The following is a 10,973-nucleotide window of genomic DNA, read 5'->3' as shown; positions in this document are numbered from 1 at the left end:
TCAGGAGGGATCAGCCAATCGTGAAGAAGAAAATTGATTACGTCAAAATGGAGATAGCCTCAATGGCGCTGTGCATGCTGAAACGGTGCCCACAAACTGTTAGGGCCTACACAAAGCTGTCCCAACATCTTACCAGTGCTACACCTGGCCATCCGTGAAACAGTTCATTCAGCCTCATTTACTGCCTTTAAAAAGGGCTGACTTGCTGAAACAAATGTGGTTTCTAATGAGAATTGACATGCACAAACTATGGCATAAGGGGAAGACAAGCGGATAAGAAGCAATCCGTCGTTTCGATTAAGATATTAATGAGCGAGCTAGGACGGACGTAGTCAATATAACTATTTGTTTAACACTTTTGAAATGTACAGTGACATAATTCAGAACAATGGCCGTTCTTACAGTGTTCTCCCTGTACACCAAGTCAGAACCGTAGGATAAATGAAGGGGGGATATAAGCAGATTGAAAGCTCTTACAATATTTGATGATTACATTTCTCTAAAACAGATTATATGCTACATGTGCACCACCAAGTCAGGACAGTAGGCAAAATTAAGAAGGGTAAATAGACTGAATTATTAGGGTGAGGCACATGGGCTACTAACATCTTACTACACAACATAATGTACACTTAGTATAACTTTCTTAGCTACAGTATACATATCTCCTTGGCATATTACATAACTTATGCAGCAGCAAACAATACATTTTTTGGACTCGCCTTGTTGTGCTGTGCTCACTTGAACAGGAAGGTGACGTGGCAGTCCTTCGTGGGCAAATTTTGTCATCAAAGTCTGGCATTCTCTGGATTTATGGTGCTTTCAAAACAACTGGGAACTCAGAAAAAAACAAGGTCAAATCATGATGGTGTCATTGATCTTCAGGTCGTAGCTCTAGAAAGAGGCCGGATTTACAATTCCCGAGGTGGATGACCATTCAAAACATATTTTGCCAGTCTGAGCTCGTTTGTTCCTGACTTCCCAGTTGTCTTGAACTAACTGAAGTCAAGTTTTCGCAGTTCCAAGTTAGCAGTTCTTTTGAGCGCGGCACAAATCATGCTTCGTTGACAGTGAAATTCATGAACTTCTTTGAGGAAAAGATCATGATCATTAGAAAGCAAATTACGGACTCCTCTTTAAAGCTGCGTATTTCTCCAAAGCTCAGTTGTCCTGAGTCTGCACAACACTTCCAGGACCTAGGATCAAAGGAGATGCTCAAGTTTTTTAATACTACATCTCAATCATGGCCTCTAAATCTTCAAGCTTCATACTGGACCCTATTCCAACTAAACTACTGAAAGAGCTGTTTCCTGTGCTTGGCCCCCCTATGTTGAACTTAAACGGCTCCCTATCCACCAGATGTGTACCAAACTCACTAAAAGTGGCAGTAATAAAGCCTTCCTGAAGACAAACAATGAATATGAAACGCTTCAGTCTGGTTTTAGACTCCATCATAGCACTACGACTGCACTTGTGAAGGTGGTAAATTACCTTTTAATGGCATCAGACCGAGGCTCTGTATCTGTCCTCGTGGCCCTAGACCTTAGTGTTGCTTTTGATATCGTCGATCACCACATTCTTTTGGAGAGATTGGAAACCCAAATTGGTCTACACGGACAATTTAAGCCATTTTGCCACAACTTTAAGTATGATTGGGGTCAATGTCCATTTGGAAGACCCATTTGCGACCAAGCTTTAACTTCCTGACTGATGTCTTGAGATGTTGCTTCAATATATCCACATAATTTTCCCTCCTCATGATGCCATGTATTTTGTGAAGTGCACCAGTCCCTCATGCAGCAAAGCACCCCCACAACATGATACTGCCACCCCCATGCTTCACGGTTGGGATTGTGTTCTTCGGCTTGCAAGCTTCCCCCTTTTTCCTCCAAACATAACGATGGTCATTGTGGCCAAACAGTTCTATTTTTGTTTCATCAGACCAGAGGACATTTCTCCAAAAAGTACGATCTTTGTCCCCATGTGCAGTTTCAAACCGTAGTCTGGCTTTTTTATGGAGGTTTTGGAGCCGTGGGTTCTTCCATGCTGAACGGCCTTTCAGGTTATGTCGATATAGGACTCGTTTTAATGTGGATATAGATACTTTTGTACCTGTTTCCTCCAGCATCTTCACAAGGTCCTTTGCTGTTGGTCGGGGATTGATTTGCACTTTTCGCACCAAAGTATGTTCATCTCTAGGAGACAGAACGCGTCTCCTTTCTGAGCGGTATGAGAGCTGCGTGGTCCCATGGTGTTTATAATTGCGTACCATTGTTTGTACAGACGGACATGGTACCTTTAGGCGTTTGGAAATTGCTTTTTTTCTGAGGTCTTGGCTGATTTCTTTTGATTTTCCCATGATGTCAAGCAAAGAGGCACCGAGTTTGAAGGTAGGCCGTGAAAAACATCCACAGGTACACCTCCAATTGACTCAAATGATGTCAATTAGCCTATCAGAAACTTCTGAAGCCATGACATAATTTTCTGGGATTTTCCAAGCTGTTTAAAGGCACAGTCAACTCAGTGTATGTAAACTTCTGACCCACTGAAATTGTGATGCAATGAGTTATAAGTGAAATAATCTGTCTGTAAACAATTGTTGGAAAAATTACTTGTGTCATGCACAAAGTAGATGTCTTAACCGACTTGCCAATACTATAGTTTGTAAACAAAAAATGCGTGGAGTGGTTGAAAAACCAGTTAATGACTCTGTCACGGCTGTTGAAAGAAGTGGACCAAAGTGCAGCGTGGTGAGCGTACATTTTATTTTTATTATTGTAAAATATCACTAACAAAACAAGAAATAACCCCCTCCCCCAAAATAAAAAAATAAATGACCGTGAAGCTTACAAAGACTATAGTGCCCCTAACAAAGACAACTACCCACACGGAAAGGAGGGGAAAAAGGGCTACCTAAGTATGATCCCCAATCAGAGACAATGATAGACAGCTGTCGCTGATTGAGAACCATATCGGGCCAAAACATAGAAATAAAGAAACCTAAAAAAACAAAAAATAGAATGCCCACCCCACATCACACCCTGACCTAACCAAATAGAGAAATAAAACGGCTCTCTAAGGTCAGGGTGTGACAGCTCCAACTTAAGTGTATGTAAACTTCTGACTTCAACTGTATATGTTTTACCCTTGTAAAACTGACTATCCTACCGATCCTTGACTTCGGCGATGTCATTTACAAAATAGCCTCCAACACTCTACACAGCAAATTGGATGCAGTCTATCACAGTGCCATCTGTTTTGTCACCAAAGCCCCATATACTACCCACCACTGCGACCAGTATTCTCTCGTTTGATGGCCCTCGCTTCATATTCGTCACCAAACCCACTGGCTCCAGGTCATCTATAAGTCTTTGCTTAGGTAAAGCCCCGCCTTATCTCAGCTCACTGGTCACCATAGCAGCACCCACCCGTAGCATGCGCCACAACAAGTATATTTCACTGGTCACCCACAAAGCCAAATCCTCCTTTGGCCACCTTTCCTTCCAGTTCTCTGCTGCCAATGACTGGAACGAACTGCAAAAATCACTGAAGCTGGACACTAATATCTCCCTCACTAGCTTTAAGCACCAGCTGTCAGAGCAGCTCACAGATCACTGCACCGGTACATAGCCCATATGTAAATAGCCCGTCCAACTACCTCATCCCCATACTGTTATTTATTTTTCTCCTTTGCACCCCAGTATCTCTACTTTCACACTCATCTTCTGCATATCTATCACGCCAGTGTTTAATTGCTATATTGTAATTATTTTGCCACTATGGCCTATTTAAATAAAGGTGAAAAAAAAAAAAATAAGTTCAGAAAGTAACCATGCTTGGCAATTTTTTGGTAGAAGGACTGTGAGAAAGTCAGTTCTGGGTTGCGTTCAGTTCGATTGAATGTTTGCTACATTGTTTAACGGATGGTGTTGTTTGGTAGGTGTGGCAGGGTGTGGCTTGAAACAGTGAGTGACATATTTGAAGGCCAGCGGTGAATTTTGAACCCACAACCCCTGCCCGTTTTTTAAACTAGTTGTTCAGAACAACGTTGCCTTTTATTTCTGTACTGAATGCAGCCCTGGTGACTTTTCTACTCAAATTAATTAAAGTAATATGATGGTGACACCATTGAAATATAATTGAAATATAATTTTACCATCCAAAATTGAGCCTAACAACATTCTGGTCCAACAAGACCTGTAGCCAAACTGATGCATCATAGTGGCTATAAATATGTGACATGCATTAATGCCAAAATAACATGCAAAACAGGCAAGCCCCCCCCCCCAAAAAAAAATAAAAAATAATATATATATATATATCTAGAGATTTTTTCTTTTTTTGAATAACTTTATTTTCATTTTTATGTGGGCTCAAAACAGGCCCTGAATGACGGGTTTCCACTGTCAATAGCTCTTACGAGGTTATAAATTGCAGTGCATGGAGAATGCTGTTATTTCTACTAAAAAGAATGAAGTAGATGCTTCTTCCACTTGGAACCGGCAGGTTCACTCGACTTCATCCATGGTGATGGATCTATGAGTGAATTCAAGGTCAGAATAAGGTGTGTCTGTAGACACCTCTACCACAACTTCATTTCTTAGATCTCCACCTCCAACGAATAGCGGGAGAACAGAATTCCATTCTCATGCTTAAACTGAAGGTCAGAATAGGCATAGAGAGAAAAGTGCATAAGAAGGGAATTACATTCAATTTACAGGGCTTAACTCAGGTCGGAATCGGCCCCATAAGGCATTGGCCTGCTCCAGCCTCTGGAATGCCCTCCCAGACCACCTGAAGGAAACTCTGGGCTCCTTTAAAATGGGTCTAAAGACCTTTCTCTTTAGGAAGGCTTTGTGTTGATAGCTGTGCTCCTTGGTGTCCTTGCCACATAGAGTCAGCTGTATTGTTTTGGGTCAGTTGCAGTGTCTAGTTGTGTCCATTTTTTTCTATTTGGTTTTTATTTTTATTTCATACACTTATTATTCTTTATGAGGAAAAGCACTTTACAAATGCAATAAATTATTATTTATTATTGGTTAAACGGAATCAATTGTAGGCTACAGTTAATTTAACAGCAGGAAAATAAATATGCCAAAGAAAGAGATTGTCTGTAAATGTAATTATGATTAACACTGAAAGACTACATGGGCCTTAAGTTATTATTATAAAAGTAATATTATTTATGCATTTCTGATGCCTGCAACCTTGTGATGCTTCTGATTTAATGCAGCGTAATCACAGCGCATGCTCAGACAGACGGAAAATACTGCTTGTATTTATTTCCTGCTTGATGTTTCCTTTCGGAGCAATGGCAAAAGTGAAAGCCACCTTGGTTTGTGCAGGTACTTACACTTTCTAACCGTTTCTGTTTTGTTAATAAATGCGTTATTCGTTGCATTACCTTGACAACTTGTCCGATTTTTTTTTTGCTTGGGTGGAATTGTGGTGCAAAATGCACGGACAGTAACGTAGCTAGCTAAGGGCGCGAGCTATTCTAGCTGATGTATCATGAGGTTGCAAGCCGTAGGTAATGTTAGCAGCATATCTCAAATTGCAGAAGCATTCGTGTAACTGTGTTGCTTAATTGTTAACGTGATGATTTTCACATTAACTGTTCATTTTGCTTTTATATTGTAGGGCTTTTTCTATGTTCAACGGTGCTTGCAATTGTCGAAGAACTCGATGACACGTAAGTGATGCTCTAATGTATTTCGCTTGTGGAATCTTCCTGTCTTTTGTTTAACGTCAATCCCTAGTATCTATGCGAATGTTGTCACCTGACGACCATTTTGGTTAATGTAATAGACCCAATGAATAACTAACTATTCTATGGTAAAATAACTTAAGCTATTCCAATCTCAAACCAGTCACTCCCCCTGTACACAGAAACGTATGTTAATATTGTTTGTAAACAAAATTGTAGACTTCTAAGTTTGACTCAGTGTACCCATCACCAAGGACATAACTTTTGTGTTGTTATGTTGGGTGGGGGATACATCCCAAACTTCTGATAATTTGGTCAATATATCCCAACCACAACTGATATACCAATCATTCTGTAAACTGTCCTTCCAGACTCACATTAAGCATCTCCAATCCAAAATGAAATCTATTTCGCAACAAAGCATCCTTCACTCATGCTGCCAAACATACCCTTGTAAAACTGACTATCCTACCGATCCTTGACTTCGGCGATGTCATTTACAAAATAGCCTCCAACACTCTACACAGCAAATTGGATGCAGTCTATCACAGTGCCATCTGTTTTGTCACCAAAGCCCCATATACTACCCACCACTGCGACCAGTATTCTCTCGTTTGATGGCCCTCGCTTCATATTCGTCACCAAACCCACTGGCTCCAGGTCATCTATAAGTCTTTGCTTAGGTAAAGCCCCGCCTTATCTCAGCTCACTGGTCACCATAGCAGCACCCACCCGTAGCATGCGCCACAACAAGTATGTTTCACTGGTCACCCACAAAGCCAAATCCTCCTTTGGCCACCTTTCCTTCCAGTTCTCTGCTGCCAATGACTGGAACGAACTGCAAAAATCACTGAAGCTGGACACTCATATCTCCCTCACTAGCTTTAAGCACCAGCTGTCAGAGCAGCTCACAGATCACTGCACCGGTACATAGCCCATATGTAAATAGCCCGTCCAACTACCTCATCCCCATACTGTTATTTATTTTTCTCCTTTGCACCCCAGTATCTCTACTTTCACACTCATCTTCTGCATATCTATCACGCCAGTGTTTAATTGCTATATTGTAATTATTTTGCCACTATGGCCTATTTAAATAAAGGTGAAAAAAAAAAAAAAAGTTCAGAAAGTAACCATGCTTGGCAATTTTTTGGTAGAAGGACTGTGAGAAAGTCAGTTCTGGGTTGCGTTCAGTTCGATTGAATGTTTGCTACATTGTTTAACGGATGGTGTTGTTTGGTAGGTGTGGCAGGGTGTGGCTTGAAACAGTGAGTGACATATTTGAAGGCCAGCGGTGAATTTTGAACCCACAACCCCTGCCTGTTTTTTAAACTAGTTATTCAGAACAACGTTGCCTTTTATTTCTGTACTGAATGCAGCCCTGGTGACTTTTCTACTCAAATTAATTAAAGTAATATGATGGTGACACCATTGAAATATAATTGAAATATAATTTTACCATCCAAAATTGAGCCTAACAACATTCTGGTCCAACAAGACCTGTAGCCAAACTGATGCATCATAGTGGCTATAAATAAATAGACTGAAGCATGGGGTTGCCCATCTGTTTTTGTGCTAATCATTGACTAGATCAGTGCTTCCTAAACGTTTTCTGTCATGGCCCTGTTTGCTCATGGGGGAACATCATATGCCCTTTAACCTCCCCACAAAATATATAGGATAAGAATACTTGTTAGTCATCAAGAAACTGTACATACAAACACCAGTAACTGGTTTCCCTTCCATATTGAAATCAAGAAGAGAAAATGACAAATAAACCAGCTTACTGCTGTGCAATGTCATATGTATCCTTATTCAAAATAGAAAGTTGTTTCTGGAAGTACTCATAGGGTGGCTATTAGGTTGCATAAACATGATGAATGCTTTCCTCCCTGAATTTTGGCCTTCAAAATTGTTTTCTAGGTTGCTGCTGCTGGCCATAGTATGTGAGACAGGCATGCTGCCTCTGACTGGGGAGAGAAACAGGCTTGCCTACTGCCAGAGGTTCAGAGAAACAGCCCTTCTCTAATTCTGTAGCCTAATAGAAACAAGTTGTTTCAAGTTTATAATACTACCAAAGTTGTTTGAACTCACAAAATTGAGCCCAATACAACCGTTACCAATTATCACTCATTTTGAGAAAATCTTGTTACTTTGCAATAGAAACTTAAACGTAAAATGTTTTATTTTTCTGTATAATTCTTATTCGTGCTTATGAATTTACCATGTTAAATGTGACTGTCTTTATTTGTTACAAGTCAGCTCACAAAATTAAGGGTTTGTTAAGAGGAGAGAGCGAAAGAGCGGAGCTTTTGCTCCATTCTTACAAGCTCAAAGCATATTTGGCGGCTGGGGGATCCAATCATAAAATTAGGAATTGAGTAGTAGTGTAAAGCCACGGAAAGCCAGTAACTACGGTGGGAAAATAATTTCCAATTCAACCCCTGCAAGTTAAAGGCCTGCTCATTACATCCTTGTTGCAGTATGTCTTGTTCATTTTACTTGTCTATAATGCCTCGTTCACATCATATTGGAAATTCAAATGTCTGACTTGCTTACTCGTTGGAGAAAGATACGTTTCCCACTAGGGAAATATCAGAATCAACCAATAGGAAACTAAACGCAAATCATTTTTGCTTATTTTAACTCAGAGGTCCCGAGTTTCCGACGTGGCGTGATTTTCAATGTTTCATACCGGGTATTGCGAAGTTTCATGGTTCGAATAAGTGACTTTTAATAGCTTTGATATTGGTTAAAATATAAAGCCAAAATGTTATGAATTCTGATTATAATTTTTTTCTTCCTCAGGTTTAAAGACACCAGAGTAGATGATGTCTGGCTGGTGGACGTGAGTCTTGTTTGCTTTGCATCGCACACACTGTAATCATACTGACGTGACGAGGCTGAATGAGCCCATTCAGCACTGCTTTAGACCCTCGTCCCGACACCAGTGTCCAGCTCATCCCTTACGGAAGTGGCAGTGGGGGAGGGAAGGGGGAGGTGTGTCTACTGTGTGTGTTTTAGTCAATGGAGAAGTCATGCATGGCGGGCGGCGGGCCTGGCCTGGGGGCTCTGAGGGGGTTTATGCCAGAGCCCAGGGTTCATGTCTGGGGCCTGAGCAAATCCAGCTGGCACCCAAAGCTGGCACTCCCTGTCCAGACCAGTCTGACCGCTTGAGGAGAAATGATTGGAGTGACAGCAGTCGTACTATATACACTGACGTGGATCACTATAGGCAGGCACAGACACAGCCGGAAACACAGTCTTGTAGACTGGTACACAGAACAGGACTGTGCATTGACTATCAGGCAAAAAAAATGCTTAGGTGGAAATGCCAATCCCAATACCAAGTACAGCATTGCCACAAAGATGGGACATTTTTATTGAAATGTTGTAATTCAACTTTTTTGGCTGGTGGTGTGTTCAGGGTCATTTCAAGTAAACCCAGAGTATAGCAAAGTGACAGGGTGGGGTTGAAGCTCTTTAAGGCCTAGTGCATTTCTACACAGTTAAAAAACCCTCTTAAATGTTATTTGGAGAACAGGTCCCATGAGCGCTAACATGTTAAGTTTACAGGAGCAATAATAATGTGGTGTCAAATGAAAGCTAAGTCTATATTTTGGGGGAATTAAGGCATAGATATGTTTTTCAACCATTTTTCCACCATTTTTCCATCCAAAAAATTTGGAATAAACAGAGGCTTTGAATTCTGATCACACAGATGAAAAAACATCTTTAAAAAACCATCTAGAAAAAGTCTTAAAAGGTATTAGAAATGCATCAAAACACAATGTTGAAGTAAAGGCCCCTGCCAACTAATATCAAAATGTATATTTACTTTTGCAGAAATAATTTGCCTTCTGTGAGTTTAAGAAATATTACCTCATGTTTCTGTTACCACAAACTCACATATCTAATTTCTCTCCCTCATGAGGAGGGAGGATTATGAAAGAAGTAACAAGTAAAGGTAGACCTACAAATTAGTTAGGGTTTTTACTGATAACTATTTTGTTTATGAATCATTAAATTATTAAAATGCGTCACTCTGTTACCAAATTGGTACCAGTGACCAAAAACTCGAATGAAATGACTGCAATTGAATTGGGAAATCATAGTAGTCACAAACCACAGGTACAGTAGAGAACACATGGGAAGAGTGCAGTATAATGCAATATACTGTACTGAACTATACTCTACTTTTTTTTTTTTACTGTACTCTACTATGCTCTACTGTACAGAACTGTATTGTACTGAACATTACTGTGGTGTCAACTTGTGGAACATAGAAGTTTATGATTGGTACAGATTTGGTCTGGACCAAACAAATTTGATCTTGTTTGGGAGCTGAGCTCATTAGAATAATAGCCAGTGTGTAGAATAATATGCAAATGAGTGATATACTTTTTTTTCTAGCTATGTGTACCTTTTCAGGATACATCACCTTAAAGACGATGACTGTATAGTACAGATCCCACGATGTCATTATGTTACCATTGTTCTGTTATGTTACCGAGTGTGAGTCTAGTTCAATAACCAAAATATATATTTTTCAAACTCAAGGTGTCATCCTAGCTGATTCTTTCTGCAGTCATGTTTGATTTTTAATTCGGAGTAGATATTTACCTGGTCACACACATCTGAGGGAGATTTTCTTCTGTTAAACTTTGTATCTGCACTGTTCCTCAGGTACATGTGTTTTAGTAAACATGTCAGTGGGAATTGTTAAAAGTAGACTTCTGCATACACTGTAGGTGTATGATTTGTTAAACTTAGCAATCAATGTTATTTTCTTTGGCATACATTTTTTAAGTGAGTCTGCATCACATTGTTACCGTGGAATTGCCAACAGCAAAATGTACTTTATCAGTCCCTCCAGGATTTTCCAATCAATTTATTTTGCAAAATCAAAAGTTACCTGCATATTATGTACATTTGTCCAATCACTGCAATATTTCTGGATAAAACAGTCAAATCATTGCAATATTATTGCATAGAACTGACCCATCACAGCAGTGCCAAAAGAGGGCTCACAATTTCAACCAATCTCCGCACATTTACCACATATGGTTCAATCAAGCCACACATCAGCAAACTTTTTCCTTTGTCAGCGCATTTCTGTGACAAATTGGACAAAATCATTGCCTATTGCCATGCAAAATGTCAGAATTGACAAAGTAAAATTAATCATTTTTGCCCGCAAATATCACAAAAAATCCCTGCAAAATCTTGGAGGGACTCTATTTATCACCTTGGTTGCTGTAGCTTC

General features: G+C 40.0%; 1 protein-coding gene across 1 annotated transcript in view; it reads left to right on the top strand.

The window, feature by feature from the left end:
* The first annotated feature begins 5,228 nt into the window (after window positions 1-5,228).
* Window positions 5,229-10,973, top strand: part of tmx3b (thioredoxin related transmembrane protein 3b) — a 67,504-nt gene continuing 61,759 nt past the window's right edge. The window contains exons 1-3 of the mRNA XM_021562842.3: window positions 5,229-5,345; window positions 5,641-5,692; window positions 8,516-8,555. Coding sequence (XP_021418517.3) covers window positions 5,294-5,345; window positions 5,641-5,692; window positions 8,516-8,555 — 144 coding nt within the window. The 5' untranslated portion in view covers window positions 5,229-5,293. The remainder of the gene's footprint in view (window positions 5,346-5,640; window positions 5,693-8,515; window positions 8,556-10,973) is intronic.

This window comes from Oncorhynchus mykiss, chromosome 15 (genome assembly GCF_057628025.1).
Source record: "Oncorhynchus mykiss isolate SJ-2025 chromosome 15, ASM5762802v1, whole genome shotgun sequence".
NCBI lineage: Eukaryota > Metazoa > Chordata > Actinopteri > Salmoniformes > Salmonidae > Oncorhynchus > Oncorhynchus mykiss.
The sequence above is the reverse complement of the archived record's forward strand: the minus strand, read 5'-3'. Positions and strand labels throughout refer to the sequence as shown.